This window comes from Odontesthes bonariensis, chromosome 2 (genome assembly GCF_027942865.1).
Source record: "Odontesthes bonariensis isolate fOdoBon6 chromosome 2, fOdoBon6.hap1, whole genome shotgun sequence".
In the NCBI taxonomy this organism is placed as follows: domain Eukaryota; kingdom Metazoa; phylum Chordata; class Actinopteri; order Atheriniformes; family Atherinopsidae; genus Odontesthes; species Odontesthes bonariensis.
In genome coordinates this window covers 1518490-1536669 of record NC_134507.1, presented here as the reverse complement: position 1 = coordinate 1536669, position 18180 = coordinate 1518490, and the positions used below count along the sequence as shown (strand labels likewise).

At 48.7% G+C, this 18180-nt stretch overlaps 1 protein-coding gene across 1 annotated transcript in view; it reads right to left on the bottom strand.

Annotated features, from left to right (window-relative positions):
• Window positions 1-537: 537 nt before the first annotated feature.
• The window catches only part of LOC142399042 (melanopsin-A-like), a 40349-nt gene continuing 22706 nt past the window's right edge, over window positions 538-18180 (bottom strand). Inside the window, exons 3-11 of the mRNA XM_075483409.1 lie at window positions 17962-18095; window positions 12506-12709; window positions 5883-6054; window positions 5547-5705; window positions 4100-4207; window positions 2805-3000; window positions 2558-2719; window positions 2371-2427; window positions 538-1035 (exon numbers count right to left, since the gene is read on the bottom strand). Of these exons, the coding sequence (XP_075339524.1) occupies window positions 871-1035; window positions 2371-2427; window positions 2558-2719; window positions 2805-3000; window positions 4100-4207; window positions 5547-5705; window positions 5883-6054; window positions 12506-12709; window positions 17962-18095 (1357 nt within the window). The 3' untranslated portion in view covers window positions 538-870. The remainder of the gene's footprint in view (window positions 1036-2370; window positions 2428-2557; window positions 2720-2804; window positions 3001-4099; window positions 4208-5546; window positions 5706-5882; window positions 6055-12505; window positions 12710-17961; window positions 18096-18180) is intronic.

The window sequence follows — 18180 nt, the reverse complement described above, 5'->3', positions numbered from 1 at the left end:
TGTTCATTTTAGGCCACTATTTGAGTAAATTAATGTAAAAATCTAATAATTTTTTGTTGCTTGTCTGAGAATGTGTGACAGGCTGCTGGGAACAAAGTGCCTAAAGATCCAGTTTTAAATGGCTTCAGGTCACAGAAACGAGGCTGATCAGGACTTCTGTTCAGTTCTGTATTATGTATAAAACTGTCTGTATTTTCCCATCATGCAGCAGAATCATCATGACCTAAAAGCCACTAATCTGTTACATCTGCTCTCCACCAAAAGCTCAAAGGTTTAAATAACAGAATCCTGTTTTTTTTCACACATTTCTATCTTTTCACAGATGAGTTTAGCACTGATACAAACACAAAGATTTTTGCATCCGGACATGAAGAGTTCTCCACCTCGACACGTGGAGAGATCCAAGCTGTTTGGAGGATTTGGTTGTCCACTCTTTGGCTTTCAAACAGAAGTGTGTCACTGGTGGGATCTTTGCTCTCAGAAGCAGAAAATGTTTAACCTTTCACATCATTCCAGAGGCTGAAACAGGCAACAGCTAAAAACAAGATCCCAAACAGGAAAGTTCACAGACGAATCACTAAATACGACCAACCAAGGACAGACCAAAGAACACCAACAGTTGTGTGATGGTGGGATGCAGGAAAGAACTAACACAATGTGTTGAGTTGCTCTGAATGCTGATCGTTGCTCTTTTGTTTGGAAAGTTGGCTCCAAATCCGTCTAAATCCGAGTAAACAGGAAATAAAAACATTAAAAATAAATCTATAATCTCCTTCTTCTGTTGGCTCCGTTTGTTTCTGAGAAATAAAAGCTCTGACAGGAAGTGAGCCGGTCCCACGGCTGCATCGGTTTGAAAAGGGGGGCGGAGCTCTACGCAGGCCCCGCCCCCGTGTTGCTGTTGGCCGTCTTGGGTCGGGTGGTGCGAGAACCAGTCCGTCCAATGGGAAGGAAGGGGCTGGACTCAGAGGTGATGACGATGCTCGGGATTCGACCGATCGCGCCTCTCGTCATGTGTCCATCTATGAAATCTGCGTTCTGTCAGAGAGAAAGTTGGTCATGGTTAACTTTTATTTCACTGAAGCACAAAGTCTGAGAGGCGACTGAGGAGTGAGCTGCACGGCTGCTCCAGACGGCCACTTAAGACGCCTAAAAGACTCAATACTCAGACTAATAATTCAGGTCTGAGTCCAATATTACCCCGAGATTTCTAACTTGATAGTTAGGTTTTAGAGAGAGAGTCTCAAGGTGACTGATAACACTTTCTCTTTGTTTCTGTGGGCCACACACAATGATTTCAGTTTTGTCTGAGTTTAGCTGGAGGAAATTGTTTTGCATCCACACACTGATCTGTTCCATGCAGTGACACAGTGTATCTACAGGCCCGTGTTCTCCTGCCGTCAGTGACACGTAGATCTGAGTGTCATCTGCATAGTTGTGGTAGGACACATTATAGCTGCGTATTAGCTGGCCTAGTGGAAGCATGTACAGATTGAACAATACGGGTCCCAGGATTGACCCCTGGGGAACCCCACAGGTCATAGCCATTTGGTCTGAGACACGGTTACCAATTTCAACAAAATATTTCCTGTCCTCCAGATAGGAATTGAACCAGTTTAAAGCACGACCAGAGATTCCCACCCAGTCTTCTAACCTCTGTAATAAGGTCGCATGGTCAACTGTGTCAAAGGCAGCACTCAGGTCCAGCAGAACTAAGACTGAGACTTTACTTGCATCTGTGTTCAGGCGGATGTCGTTTGTCACCTTGATCAGAGCTGTCTCAGTGCTGTGGTGGGGCCTAAAGCCTGATTGGAAAGTATCAAAAGCATTGTTAGACAGGAGAAAGTCACTAAGCTGTTGGTATACAACTTTTTCTAGGACTTTGCCTAAGAATGGCAGGTTTGATATGGGCCGGTAGTTGTTCAGTACTGTGGCATCAGACTGCTCTTCTTTAGAAGAGGCTTAATGACAGCAGTTTTTAAGGCCTTTGGAAATGTTCCAGTCTGGAGTGAGATGTTGACTTGATGAGCAAGTTGTGGTAACAAACACAGAGACACAGAATGTGCTGCAAAGCCAGACAAAAACAGCCATCAACATGTGCAAAAAGTCCACAAATAAACTATAAACAACTCAAAGGGAAACAACAAATGCTCAAAGCATTCAAAAAGAGACAAAAAAAACAGCTGCAGTGTGGAAAAAGATCAGAAGAAAGACTCATCACAGCTACAGGAAACAACCACAAGAACGCCTACAAAGACACAAAATGTCCACAAAGGGACATGGTTGAATACAGATGTGGACAACAGCTGGATCCATTTAAAACTTGAGCTCATCAGCGACTTAAAGACGCTCAGAAACAGTCACAGAACTCACATTTGGGATGCTGCTGCGTTCGCTGACTCCTCCCATCGAGATGGTGTCAAAGGACGTCTGGAGGAGACACATTAAACATAAAATGAGCCCAAAATAACAGAGAAAACATCCTGCTAATCTAAATACCAACAGTTCAATGAATTAGACTTTAATCACAGCAGCTGAGTGGACTCTGACGGGACTTTACCTTCTCAAAGATGCCCGAGTCGTGGTTCTTGATCTTGGACTTGAAGCTGGAGGACGGTTGGAAGTCGGGCAGCTCAGTGTCTCTGCTGATGTCACAGGAAACCTGGCGGCTGGCCGGCCGGGAGCCCAGGCTGCACAGATCGGCCTCCGTGTCCGTCAGACCCTGCAGAGGTGAACCACAACGCCATCAGACCAACGTCGTGGAAGAGTTCGGTTTTACATCACAACAGGAGCAGTTTGGAGCTCACCGATTCGCTGTCGGAGGCGGAGGAGAGGCGGGACTTGACGGTGCTCCGTCTCCTGTACTGGCTGCTGATGTCGGAGCTCTGGCTGGTCACGGTGGAGCGGCGTGTCGATGTGAAGCTGCTGCTGGCCGAACGCAGGTCGCGAGGGTGGACGCAGAGCAGGGTACCAAGACATGGGATGTACTTCGCCAACGCCAGCCTACAGAGAGAGGCCCAGACTTTAGCGCCAGGTGGACTGAATGTTGATCAACATCTTATGGACTCAGACGCCCCAAAGACGCACCAAATATGCCCCAAAGACGCCCGAAAGACGCCTCAAAGATGCATCAAGGCGCCCCAAAAACGCCTCAAAGACGCCACAAAGACGCCCCAAAGACGCCTCAAAGACGCCTCAAAGACGCCCCAAAGACGCCTCAAAGACGCCCCAAAGACGTCTCTAAGACGCCTGAAAGACGCCCCAAAGACGCCCCAAAGAAGCCCCAAAGACGCCCCAAAGACGCCCCAAAGATGCATCAAGACGCCCCAAAGACGCCTTAAAGGACAAGAGCGTTTTTTTGACATTGGGCCCTTGATTTCACATTATAACATGATGTTCTACTCACCCCTGCTTGTTGTTGGTCTGTGTGTGTTTGTCTGTGGTAGTAGCACGATGATGACGTCAGTAACACCCACTTTACGACAAAAATTCAAAATTACAGTAACCCGGATTTTTTTAAGTAAGCGACGCACCTCCACGTTATCAGTGCTAGTGTACAGTAATTAATAAATTATAAACATCATAGTTTGTGCCTGTATAAGCTTGCCCATAGGAAACCGTTTCATGGCCGAATATCTCAAGAGAGCAGCCAGACACCTCTCGAATATCTTCGGAACAGCTCCAAATTACCAACAACAAGCAGGGGTGAGTAGAACATCATGTTATAATGTGAAATCAAGGGCCCAATGTCAAAAAACCGGTCTTGTCCTTTAAAGACGCCCCAAAGACGCCTTAAAGACGCCCCAAGACGCCCCAAAGGAGTAATAATCTGTATCCAATAATACATCAAAGAATCAAAGCAACGCTCAGAGTCAGGTTAAGAGACGTTAGGCGTCTCATTCCGTGCGGCCCAGTTCCCATCCAGGTTAACTGTTTCAGCCAGTTGGAGGCGGAGCTTCAAAGGTTGGACGCTTCACTGAGCTGTGATCCCGTTAAACAGCGCAGAGCAGCAGCAGTTTGTACGACTCAGCAGCAGCTGAACACGGAACAGGGATGGTACTGAAACGCTTTAATGTTGGCCCAGAGGCCTGTAGGCGGTCACCTGTACTTCGGGTGTGTGATGGCGTAGATGATGGGGTTGTGGATGGCCGAGGCCTTGGCGATGACGGCGGGCACCGAGTTCATGTAGGGAGTCAGCATGTCTGCGTACCTGCAGCCGGAAACAGAAACAGTTTGTCAGTTCACCTGGTGGAGAACCATTCACCGGGTGCATTCTGTCCATAAACCTTTCTAACTTCCACCTAGTAGTAGTAGTAGTAGTAGTAGAAATAGTAGAAGTAGTAGTAGTGGTAGTAGTGGTAGTAGTAGAAATAGTAGAAGTAGTAGTAGTAGTAGTGGTGGTAGTAGTAGGATGCAGAGCAGGAACACAATGGAGAAAAGGAGGAGGAAGTTTAATCCATTTCTTGATTTCCACCTGAACAAACGTGTCCAGAGATCACAAAGTTTGAACTCTGAATCAGCTCCACGGATTAAAGAAAGGTGCACCGAACAGGGAAGCCAAAGGTTAGCCAGTCGCTAATGTCGATAAATAAATCACCAAAGGTCTAAAAGTTGATCAACCCAGTGGAAAAAGTCACCAACTTGTTGTCAAGTTGGATTAATGGAAGTATTTAAAGGTAAAGTTACTTTATTAAAACTGAGATTAGCCCCGCCCCCTCCATGCTAACAGAAACCGGTCTGATGACCGTTTATCATTTTAACCCCTCAGATCTGATTATCTGCTGTTTTCAGCTCTCAGACTTCTAAACAACACTAAATTCAGTGTTTTTTTGTGTTAAAGGGATAGTTCGCCTCTTGACATGAAGCTGTATGACATCCCATATTATCAATATCGTTTATGAACATTGGCTGTGTTCGAAACCCCATACGACATACTTCCATACTGCATACTACCATACTCATCGCTCCTGCCCGAGTTACGTTGCATCTTGGGTAGTTTGAGTATGAGTAGTAACCTCATGATGCATACCCAACATTTCAGCCAATCTAGTATGCATCCGGGAACTTCTCGCTTACTCAAACTCGCATACTAACTCTTGAGTTAGTATGCGAGTTGCGTGCTGTACAGAGCGAGTAGTCCCCTGCTTCCGAGCAGCAAACACAGTAACAGGCGCGGCTGTCGGCAGGCGGCAGCAGGGAGTGATACGAAGGGAGAGAAAATAGGGCCAAGCGATTGTGAGGTCTGACTTTTTCCTGGAGAACCATTTTGTGATGCAAATGTATTACTCTGTTGAACGCATATTGTTCTGAGAAGCAAAACGCTTTATTTTTTAAACCCCAGCCAACTAGCCGGACTACCTTCATCAACACCAAAACGAGGCTGGAACTCTGCTCACAGGACGCAGCAGGGGGTAAGAAGATGTTCAGAAATGATGTTGCTGATATGGGATGTCCCTTTAAATGTGTCCCAGCTAACGTTAGCTCGTTTGGGATCAATAAGGATCAAAGTCTGCGGACATCAGAGGAGCTCCAGATGAATAAAGTTTTACCCGGCGAAGGCGGTGAGGGCGACGGTGGAGTACGGCGACCAGGAGATGACGTAGAGCAGGATGACGATCAGAGCAATCTTCGCCATCTTCCACTCGTTCTGCAGCCGGTGGAAACTCTTCACCGAGTCCCGAGCGCTGCCGTTGATCTTCCCCACCGCCCTGCAAACGAAACGAAACAAACACGCTGAGATTTACCTGCCGGCTCCCCCACCACACATCAGACAATAACAGCTACAATAATCACACATGTGAACACAGGTGGTGACATTAACATCCAAACATCCATTAAAGGGCCTAAAAATGAACAAAAACTTCAACATCTTTTGCCAAACTGACCGGTTGGTTGATCGGATGGCGCGGAAGATGAAGACATAGCAATAGATGATGATGAAGAGCGGCAGGAAGAAGACGAAGATGAAGAGCAGCATGGTGTACGCCCGCACCGACGGGGTGAAGGTCATGTAGTCCCAGGTGCAGGAGGTCAGCAGGCCCTCTGGGACGTAGGCGCCTGACGGGGGAAAGGTTCAGAAACGCATCACACGCTGCTAAAGGTGAGCCGCTAAAGGTGAGCTGCTAAAGGTGAGCTGCTAGCTGCTAAAGGCGAGCTGCTAGCTGTTAAAGGTGAGCTGCTAGCTGCTAAAGGTGAGCTGCTAAAGGTGAGCTGCTAGCTGCTAAAGGTCAGCTGCTAAAGGTGAGCCGCTAGCTGCTAAAGGTGAGCTGCTAAAGGTGAGCCCACTAAAGGTGAGCTGCTAAAGGTGAGCCGCTAGCTGCTAAAGGTGAGCTGCTAGCCGCTAAAGGTGAGCTGCTAGCTGCTAAAGGCGAGCTGCTAAAGGTGAGCTGCTAAAGGTCAGCTGCTAAAGGTGAGCCGCTAAAGGCGAGCTGCTAAAGGCGAGCTGCTAGCTGCTAAAGGTGAGCCGCTAGCTGGTAAAGGTGAGCTGCTAAAGGCGAGCTGCTAGCTGCTAAAGGTGAGCCGCTAAAGGCGAGCTGCTAGCTGCTAAAGGTGAGCTGCTAAAGGCGAGCTGCTAGCTGCTAAAGGTGAGCCTCTAAAGGCGAGCTGCTAAAGGCGAGCTGCTAGCTGCTAAAGGTGAGCCGCTAAAGGCGAGCTGCTAGCTGCTAAAGGTGAGCTGCTAAAGGCGAGCTGCTAGCTGCTAAAGGTGAGCCGCTAAAGGTGAGCTGCTAGCTGCTAAAGGTGAGCTGCTAAAGGCGAGCTGCTAAAGGCGAGCTGCTAGCTGCTAAAGGTGAGCTGCTAAAGGTGAGCTGCTAGCTGCTAAAGGTGAGCCGCTAAAGGTGAGCTGCTAGCTGCTAAAGGTGAGCTGCTAAAGGCGAGCTGCTAAAGGTCAGCTGCTTAAGGTCAGCTGCTAAAGGTCAGCTGCTAAAGGTCAGCTGCTAGCTGCTAAAGGTGAGCCGCTAAAGGTGAGCTGCTAGCTGCTAAAGGTGAGCTGCTAAAGGCGAGCTGCTAGCTGCTAAAGGTGATCCGCTAAAGGTGAGCTGCTAGCTGCTAAAGGTGAGCTGCTAAAGGTCAGCTGCTAAAGGTCAGCTGCTAAAGGTGAGCTGCTAAAGGTGAGCTGCTAAAGGTGAGCTGCTAAAGGTCAGCTGCTAAAGGTCAGCTGCTAAAGGTGAGCTGCTAAAGGTCAGCTGCTAAAGGTGAGCTGCTAGCTGCTAAAGGTGAGCTGCTAAAGGTGAGCTGCTAGCTGCTAACGGTCAGCTGCTAAAGGTGAGCTGCTAAAGGTGAGCTGCTAAAGGTGAGCTGCTAGCTGCTAACGGTCAGCTGCTAAAGGTGAGCTGCTAGCTGCTAAAGGTGAGCTGCTAAAGGTGAGCTGCTAAAGGTGAGCTGCTAAAGGTGAGCTGCTAGCTGCTAAAGGTCAGCTGCTAAAGGTGAGCCGCTAGCTGCTAAAGGTGAGCTGCTAAATGTCAGCTGCTAAAGATGAGCTGCTAAAGGTCAGCTGCTAAAGGTGAGCTGCTAAAGGTGAGCCGCTAGCTGCTAAAGGTCAGCTGCTAAAGGTGAGCCGCTAAAGGTCAGCTGCTAAAGGTGAGCTGCTAGCTGCTAAAGGTCAGCTGCTAAAGGTCAGCTGCTAAAGGTGAGCTGCTAAAGGTGAGCTGCTAGCTGCTAAAGGTCAGCTGCTAAAGGTCAGCCGCTAGCTGCTAAAGGTGAGCTGCTAAAGGTGAGCTGCTAAAGGTGAGCTGCTAAATGTCAGCTGCTAAAGGTGAGCTGCTAAAGGTGAGCTGCTAAAGGTGAGCTGCTAGCTGCTAAAGGTGAGCTGCTAAAGGTCAGCTGCTAAAGGTCAGCTGCTAAAGGTGAGCCGCTAGCTGCTAAAGGTGAGCTGCTAAAGGTGAGCTGCTAAAGGTGAGCTGCTAAATGTCAGCTGCTAAAGGTGAGCTGCTAAAGGTGAGCTGCTAAAGGTGAGCTGCTAAAGGTGAGCTGCTAAAGGTGAGCTGCTAGCTGCTAAAGGTCAGCTGCTAAAGGTGAGCTGCTAAAGGTGAGCTGCTAAAGGCTACCGCTCGTGGGATTCGTGCACATTTTCTCCACAGGCAGCGAACCTGAGCTGAACAACAAGTTAGATAAGAATCGGTGCAGATAAAAGACAGCAGGACACACACAGCAGAGGAGATTCCCCACAGTGTGAGGTCCGAAATGTGTTTTTATTGTGGATCAGATGACAGAAACAGAACAGAATCATGTCTGCTTCATTGGTGGCTTCAAGGTAAACACAAGAAACGTGCTAAAGAAAGAAAGGACCAGACTCAGTGAATAATTCCCTATAATATAGATCAGTGAGCAGCGCTGACCAACATGTCAGGGGTCACTTCTCCGGTGTGTGTCGGTGTGTTTTCTTTTATTGTGTATTCGGTGTGTCTTTTATTCCACTTCAGTTCTGATCATAAACACCAAGTTTTCATCCATCCATCCATCCATCCATCCATCCATCCATCCATCCATCCATTATCTGCCGCTGGTCCGGGGATCGGGTCGCGGGGGCAGCAGCTTGAGCAAAGAGACCCAGACGTCCCTGTCCCCGGCCACTTCCTCCAGCTCTTCAGGGGGGACCCCGAGGCGTTCCCAGGCCAGCCGAGAGACATAGTCTCTCCAACGTGTCCTGGGTCTTCCCCGGGGCCTCCTCCCAGTGGGACGGGCCCGGAACACCTCACCGAGGAGGCGTCCAGGAGGCATCCTAACCAGATGCCCGAGCCACCTCATCTGACTCCTCTGGATGCGGAGGAGCAGCGGTTCTACTCCGAGCCCCTCCCGGATGACCGAGCTTCTCACCCTATCTCTAAGGGAGAGCCCAGACACCCTGCGGAGGAAACTTATTTCGGCTGCTTGTATTCGCGATCTCGTTCTTTCGGTCACTACCCACAGCTCGTGACCATAGGTGAGGGTAGGAACATAGATTGACCGGTAAATCGAGAGCTTGGCCTTCTGGCTCAGCTCCTTCTTCACCACGACGGGCCGGTGCAGAGCCCGCATCACTGCGGACGCCGCACCGATCCGTCTGTCAATCTCCTCCATTGGTCCCTCACTCGTGAACAAGACCCCGAGATACTTGAACTCCTCCACTTGGGGAAGGATCTCATTCCCGACCCGAAGAGAGCATTCCACCCTTTTCCGGCCGAAGACCATGGTCTCAGATTTGGAGGCGCTGATTCTCATCCCAGCCGCTTCACACTCGGCTACGAACCGCTCCAGTGAGAGCTGAAGGTCACGGCCCGACGACGCCAACAGAACCGCATCGTCCGCAAAAAGCAGAGACCCGATTCTGAGGTCGCCAAACCGGACCCCCTCAACGCCCTGGCTGCGCCTAGAAATTCTGTCCATAAAAATTATGAACAGAATCGGTGACAAAGGGCAGCCCTGACGGAGTCCAACCCTCACAGCAAACATGTCCGACTTACTGCCGGCAATGCGGACCAAACTCTGACACCGGTCATTCAGGGACCGAACAGCCCATATCAAGGAGTCCGGCACTCCATACTCCCGGAGCACCCCCCACAAGAGTCCCAGAGGGACACGGTCGAACGCCTTCTCCAAGTCCACAAAACACATGTAGACCGGTTGGGCGAACTCCCATGCTCCCTCCAGGATCCTGCGGAGGGTATAGAGCTGGTCCACTGTTCCACGGCCAGGACGAAAACCACACTGCACCTCCTGAATCCGAGATTCGACTATCCGGCGGATCCTCCTCTCCAGTACCCCCGAAAAGACCTTACCAGGGAGGCTGAGGAGTGTGATCCCCCTATAGTTGGAACACACCCTCCGGTCCCCCTTTTTAAAGAGGGGGACCACCACCCCGATCTGCCAGTCCAGAGGCACTGCCCCCGATGTCCACGCGATGCTGCAGAGGCGTGTCAACCAAGACAGCCCCACAACATCCAGAGCCTTGAGGAACTCAGGACGGACCTCATCCACCCCCGGGGCCACCGAGGAGCTTTTTGACCACCTCGGCAACCTCAGCCCCAGAAATGGGAGGCCCAACTCTGCTTCCTCATTGGAAGGCGTGTCGGTAGGATTGAGGAGGCCCTCGAAGTATTCCCCCCACCGACTCACGACGTCCCTAGTTGAAGTCAGCAGAGCCCCGCCCTCACCATACACGGTGTTGACGGTGCACCGCTTCCCCCCCCTGAGTCGCCGGATGGTGGACCAGAATCTCCTCGAGGCCGTCCGGAAATCGTTCTCCCTGGCCTCCCCGAACTCCTCCCAAGCCCGAGTTTTTGCCTCAGCAACCGCCGAGGCCGCGTTCCGGTTGGCCTGTCGGTACCATCAGCTGCTTCCAGAGTCCCACTGGCCAAAAAGGCCGATAGGACTCCTTCAGCTTGACGGCCTCCCTCACCACTGGGGTCCACCAGCGGGTTCGGGGATTGCCGCCACGACAGGCACCGACCACCTTGCGGCCACAGCTCCGGTCGGCCGCCTCAACAATGGAGGCATGGAACATGGCTCAATGTCCCCCACCTCCCCCGGGACATGGCCCATTCGGGCTCAATGTCCCCCACCTCCCCCGGGACACCATTCGGGCTCAATGTCCCCCACCTCCCCCGGGACATGGTTGAAGCTCTGCCGGAGGTGGGAGTTGAAACTCCTCCTTACAGGGGATTCCGCCAGACGTTCCCAGCAGACCCTCACAATACGTTTGGGCCTGCCAGGTCTGACCGGCTTCCTCCCCCACCAGCGGAGCCAACTCACCACCAGGTGGTGATCAGTTGACAGCTCCGCCCCTCTCTTCACCCGAATGTCAGGACATACGGCCGCAAGTCCGACGATACGACCACAAAGTCGATCATCGAGCTGCGGCCTCAGGTGTCCTGGTGCCAAGTACACATATGGACACCCTTATGCCTGAACATGGTGTTCGTTATGGACAATCCGTGACAAGCACAGAAGTCCAACAACAAAACACCGCTCTGATTCAGATCGGGGGGGCCGTTCCTCCCAATCACGCCCCTCCAGGTCTCACTGTCATTGCCCACGTGAGCATTGAAGTCCCCCAGCAGGACGAGGGAGTCTCCCGGAGGAGCACTCTCTAGTGCCTCCTCCAGGGACTCCAAAAAGGGTGGGTACTCTGAACTGCCGTTCGGTGCATAAGCACAAACAACAGTCAGGACCCATCCCCCCACCCTAAGGCGGAGGGAGGCTACCCTCTCTTCTACCGGGGTGAACCCCAATGTACAGGCGCACAGCCGGGGGGCAATAAGTATGCCCACACCTGCTCTACGCCTCTCACCGCGGGCAACTCCAGAGTGGAAGAGAGTCCAACCCCTCTCGAGGAGGCTGGTTCCGGAGCTCAAGCCATGCGTCGAGGTGAGTCCGACTATATCTAGCCGGAACCGCTCAGCCTCGCGCACCAGCTCAGGCTCCTTCCCCAGCAGAGAGGTGACGTTCCACGTCCCAAGAGCCAGCTTCAGTAGCCGAGGATCAGACCACCAAGGTCCCCGCCTTCGGCTGCCGCCCAGCTCACATTGCACCCGACCCCCATGGCCCCTCCCACGGGTGGTGAGCCCGTAGGAAGGGGGACCCGTGTCGTTTCTTCGGGCTGTGCCCGACCGAGCCCCACGGGCACAGACCCGGCCACCAGGCGCTCGCCGGCGGGCCCCACCCCTGGGCCTGGCTCCAGGGGGAGGCCCCGGTGACCCGCGTCCGGGCAAGGGAACACGGTGTCCAAAAGTATCACTCATCATAGGGGTCTTGTGAGCTGTTCTTTGTCTGGTCCCTCATCTAGGATCTGTTTGCCATGGGTGACCCTACCAGGGGCTTAAAGCCCCAGACAACATAGCTCCCAGACTCATTGGGGCACGCAAACCCCCCCACCATGGTAAGGTGACAGCTCACAAGTTTTCAATTATTTTCAAAAAAATTAACCCTTTAAATACCAATTTGAACTTTTAAGCCCACATTTTAAGCCTTTAGGTGCCAGTATTTCAAAATATGGAATGCAAAGTGGAATTATCATAACCACCAAGTTTTCAATGGTTATGATCAGAACTGAAGTGGAATAAAAGATTTATGAAAAAAAAGTGGAAAAAAATATTAACATATGATGTTTTGGGGATCATTTTAAAAAGGGGACATTTTAAGCCTTTAGGTGCCATTATTTTCAAAATATGGAATGCAAAGTGGAATTATTGAGTAGGGATAATTATGGTCTGGGATATGTCAATGATCAGCAACAACATTGATTTTTAGGGATTTTTAATTTTTTTGTTATGCCCGATTTAAAAAAAAAAAAAAAAACTCCTTAATTTCTGAAAAGGGACATTTTTGTCCCCTTTTAAAATGATCCCCAAGGACCATCACATACATGTTTCAATCGGCTGCCAAATGAAGCAGTTGCAGGACAACAGAGGGTCAGTCAGCAGCAACATAAACTTTTACACTCCTTAAAAATGGTTTGAACATATAAAACATGTGAAAACAGCCCCTGAATGACTTCAGCTATGAACCAGTGGTCCGGTGTGTGTTTTCTCACTCCAGCCGAAGAACGGCGGCAGGCTCCAGCCCAAGGAGTAGGCCCAGGCCGCCGTGAGGATGGCGAGGGCCCGTTTCTTCGACAGCATGCCGATGGAGGTCAGGGGTCGCGTGATAACGAAGTAGCGGTCGATGGCGATCACCGTCAGCGTGATCATGGAGCAGATCCCAAAGAGGGCGCCGCAGAAGGCGTAAAGCTCACAGCCTGCAGACAGACGACATCAGCAGCTAGATTAGCTTCAGAGTTTAACTGCACACACTTTCAGTCTTTTTCAGTATTAATTCAACATCAGGGATTTCATCTGTGAGCTATCCATCTATCCATCTATCCATTTATTCATCCATCTATCCATCTGTTCATCCATCTATTCATGTGTTCATCTATCTATTCATCCATCTATCCATTTATTCATCCATCTATCCATTTATTCATCTATTCATCCATCTATTCATTCATCTGTTCATCTATTCATCCATCCATCAAACCATCTATTCATCTATTAATCTATCCATCTGTTCATCCATCTGTTCATTCATCTATTCAATCATTTGTTCACTCATCCATCCATCCATCCACTCACTCATCCATCCACCCACCCATCCATCCAATCATTTGTTCATCCATCCATCCACTCATCCATCTACTCATCCATCCATCCATCCACTCATCCATCCATCCATCCACTCATCCATCCACCCATCCATCCAATCATTTGTTCATCCATCCATCCACTCATCCATCCACTCATTAAGCCATCCACTCATCCATCCACTCATCCATCCATCCGTTAATCCATCCACTCATCCATCCAATCATCCATCCACTCATCCATCCATCCGTTAATCCATCCACTCATCCATCCACTCATCCATCCACTCATCCATCCATCCGTTAATCCATCCACTCATCCATCCAATCATTTGTTCATCCATCCATCCACCTATCCATCCACTCATCCATCCATCCGTTAATCCATCCACTCATCCACCCACTCATCCACCCATCCATCCACCCATCCGTTAATCCATCCACTCATCCATCCATCCACTCATCCATCCATCCACTCATCAATCCACTCATCCATCCATCCGTTAATCCATCCACTCATCCATCCATCCACACATCCATCCATCCACTCATCCATCCACTCATCCATCCACCCATCCATCCACTCATCCATCCACTCATCCACCCATCCATCCATCCACCCAATCATTTGTTCATCCATCCATCCACCTATCATCCACTCATCCATCCATCCGTTAATCCATCCACTCATCCGTTAATCCATCCACTCATCCATCCATCCACTCATCCATCCATCCGTTAATCCATCCACTCATCATCCATTAATCCATCCACTCATCCATCCATCCACCTATCCATCCACTCATCCATTCATCCATCCATCCACTCATCATCCATCCATCCATCCACCCATCCATCCACTCATCCATCCACCCATCCATCCACTCATCCATCCATCCATCCATCCACTCATCATCCATCCATCCATCCACCCATCCATCCACTCATCCATCCATCCATCCATCCACTCATCATCCATCCATCCATCCACCCATCCATCCACTCATCCATCCACCCATCCATCCACTCATCCATCCATCCATCCATCCACCCATCCATCCACTCATCCATCCACCCATCCATCCACTCATCCATCCATCCATCCATCCACCCATCCATCCACTCATCCATCCACCCATCCATCCACTCATCCATCCATCCATCCATCCACTCATCATCCATCCATCCATCCACCCATCCATCCACTCATCCATCCACCCATCCATCCACTCATCATCCATCCATCCATCCACCCATCCATCCACTCATCCATCCACCCATCCATCCACTCATCCATCCATCCATCCATCCACCCATCCATCCACTCATCCATCCACCCATCCATCCACTCATCCATCCATCCATCCATCCACTCATCATCCATCCATCCATCCACCCATCCATCCACTCATCCATCCACCCATCCATCCACTCATCCATCCATCCATCCATCCACCCATCCATCCACTCATCCATCCATCCATCCATCCACTCATCCATCCACCCATCCATCCACCCATCCATCCACTCATCCATCCACTCATCCACTCATCCATCCATCCACTCATCCATCCACCCATCCATCCACTCATCCATCCACCCATCCATCCACCCATCCATCCATCCACTCATCCATCCACTCATCCATCCATCCATCCATCCACTCATCCATCCATCCATCCATCCACCCATCCATCCACTCATCCATCCACTCATCCATCCATCCATCCACTCATCCATCCACCCATCCACTCATCCATCCATCCACTCATCCATCCATCCATCCATCCACTCATCCATCCACTCATCCATCCATCCACCTATCCATCCACTCATCCACCCATCCATCCATCCACACATAAACTGATTCAGGAGGTAAATCTTCCAACCGCTCTCACATATTAAAACCAAACATTTCTCTGTTTTCTTTGACTTTAGGTCATTATTTCTCACTTTCTGGGTGGGAAATTAAAAAAGACCCCAGAGGTTTGAAACTTGAGGGAAAAGCAGAGAAAGACAGATGTTTCCTATTCTTATGCAAACAAAGAGAAACCAACACGTCTTAATCACATCAGCCAGAGATATTACAACCTTAGGCTTCAGATCACATTTCTTTCACATTTCTTTCACATTTCTTTCACATTTCTTTCACATGTATCAGTTGGAGCTCCACAGACACAGTTTGGGTGGCAGTGAGTCCAAAATGAACAATCCTGAGCTTGTAGCCAGACAATAAACGCATCGAGCAGAAAGAGGCTCAAACACCAGCAGCTCAGAGACGGAACAGGTGTGTTTTACGTGGTTTAATCTGGAGGATTCCAGGTGATTCTGGGTCGTTCTGAGCTGCTGCTTCAGAGCCACCGATAAGAAAAAGTGCTTCAGAGGAACAAGTCTCTGTTTAATCTAATAATTATCTGATAAATAAAGTCTGCCCCAGAGGGTCTCCTGTCAGCTTTGGACAGCAGCTGCTTAATCAGCCCGGTTAGCAGAAAAGGCCTTCGTGCTGTTTGAAGAACATCTGGTATTCTACAGGATATTAAAGTTGGAATGTTGATCCACAGAAAGAAAACACTGTCCAAGTTTAACACTTAGTTTGACCACAGATGCTAACCAGAGGTGGGTGGCAGAGACGGGGACTCCAGTCGCTGTTTTTATGACTTGTGACTTGGAAGTTAAAGACTCGGCACTTGAATGACTTGAGAGTTATTCAGTTCATGTTTTCAGTTTAAATATAAAATTAATTAATTAATTAAAAAATAGCATGGATTACCCGGTAGGAGCGCAGGCTGAGGATGGCGTCCTGATTGGATCCCTACCCTGTCAGTCAGCCATGCCCTCTCTGCATACCTTAGTGTTTATTAGAGAGAATAAACTCATATCAGATATGCATCAACATGTCAGCGGGACCGAGAGTCGTCGTCTTCGGCTTTCGTAATCACCATTTTGACGGCAAAAGACGAACAGCTCAGTGCAAGACATGCGGCATCAACATCTCAGACAGCCAGACGACAACTTCCAACTTTGTTCGTCATTTGAAGATCCATTCTGACCAGTAAGTGCTGTTAAATTAGCTAATATTATCCTGTTAGCCTAGCCGGTAGTTAGCTAACGTTAGCTTGATATGATACGGGGTGGACAGGTTGGACACATTGGCCAATGATGTTTACTGACAGTTACTTATATCTTTGTGTTTTCACTTTATTAAGATCAGATTCTGCAGGTAAAACTGCAATAATAAGGTGAGCTGACTTTGACTTGACCAAGAAAAAATTACTTGATACTTAAAAGCGAAGACTTGCACATGTGTGACTTGGTCCCATCTCTAGTGGGCAGTAACAAGTTAGATTTACTTGAGTAAGTTTTTGAAAACATTATACCTGTAGGAGTAGTTTTAAATCTCTATACTTTTTACTTTTCCTTGAGTAGATGTGTGCAGCAGAAGCTGTCCTCTTACTCCGCTACATTAGGCTACAATAAGCTGGTTACTTTTCTTCTTACCTCTTTGGTATTCTACGCCTCATTATTTTTATCCCCCGCGTACGCCTCATTTTAATGTTTTATTCTGACAGAGAGAGAGACTTCCGCCAAAGGCTCTACCACCTGACTGTGCTCCACCAATCAGACGCAGCCGTGCAGTCTGGTCACGTGACCGTACTCAATCTCAGCGGCGGGACGGGTTAGCTTTAGCATTAGCAGTCGTAGCAAACAAAGAAAGAAACAGATGAAAAATGTCAGAACCAACGGTGGGAAATGAAGACGCAGACGAGGCCTCATACTGAAAGCATGTTTACCTTACAAAGAGTGAGAAACAGCAGCTACATTATGTGTCTTCTGTGGCAACCAAAACAAAAGCACATTTCAGCAGAAACTCAACATCTAACTTGAGGAAACATGTAGCGCTAAGTTTCCTAAACTCGTTTTCCCCCCATGGATAGGTGAATGTTTGTTTTTTAGGTTACATATGGGTTACATATGTTTTAAACATTTCCTAAGTCTCTTTTATTTTTTATTGAAGTTCTTGAATTTACCTGGATTATTTTAATTTAAGATATTTTGTGATTAATTAATTCATTTTAATTTATTTTATCAATTGGATGAACTCTAATCTGCCTAAAGATGATTATTTAGTATTTTTGTCTGTCTGATTGAATGCTTGTTAACAAATAAATCAGACGTTACTCAACAGTTACTCAGTACGCGAGTAGTTTTTTCACCGAGCACTTTTTTACTCTTACTCAAGTAATTATTTGGATGAATACTTTTTACTTTTACTGGAGTCATATTATTCTAAAGTAACAGTACTTTTACTTTAGTACAGTTTTTGGCTGCTCTGCCCACCTCTGGTGCTAACAAAGAGGAAAGTGGCGCCAGAAGGTGACGAGCATCTCTATGCTGCTCACTTCCTAGCTTTGGACAGCAGCTGCTTAATCAGCCCGGTTAGCAGAAAAGGCCTTCGTGCTGTTTGAAGAACATCTCGCATTTTACTGGATATTAAAGAGTTGATTTTTAAATAAAGAAAAAAGAAAAAAAGACATTTAAAAAAAAGAAGAAGAAAAAGAAATGAATTAAAATAAATAAATTTTAAAAAAGACTGAAGTCTGCTGAACCATCTCCTGCTTTGGTTACCGACACCTCAAAGCTAACTGGATCATCCGTTAGCTAGCTTGTCTTCTTTTCTCCTCAGCAGCTAACACTGCTGACCTGGTTATTCCTGCAGTCTGTAGCCTCTCTTGCATGAGTTATATTTGACCTCAGAGGCACTTCCTGGTAAAAATAAACAAAAGAAAAATGCTAAATCCTCTTAAGTGCCCGGTATTTCAGGGGCCAGTGGGCCCATAATCCCCGCTCTCCCATTGGTGAAGGCGTACCTTTCTCTCCAAAGATCCACCTCTTGTGCATGCTGGTGGTGAAGAAGATGGGCGACTGGGTGATGCACATCAGCAGGTCGGTGATGGCCAGGTTAATGATGAACATGTTGGCCGGCGTCCGCAGACTGCGACTCCTGCAGCACACAAACACATTTTAGCTTCTTTCATATCCCTCCTGTTGTCCTGCAGGTCCAAAGTGAGCCACCATGTTTAGCTGTA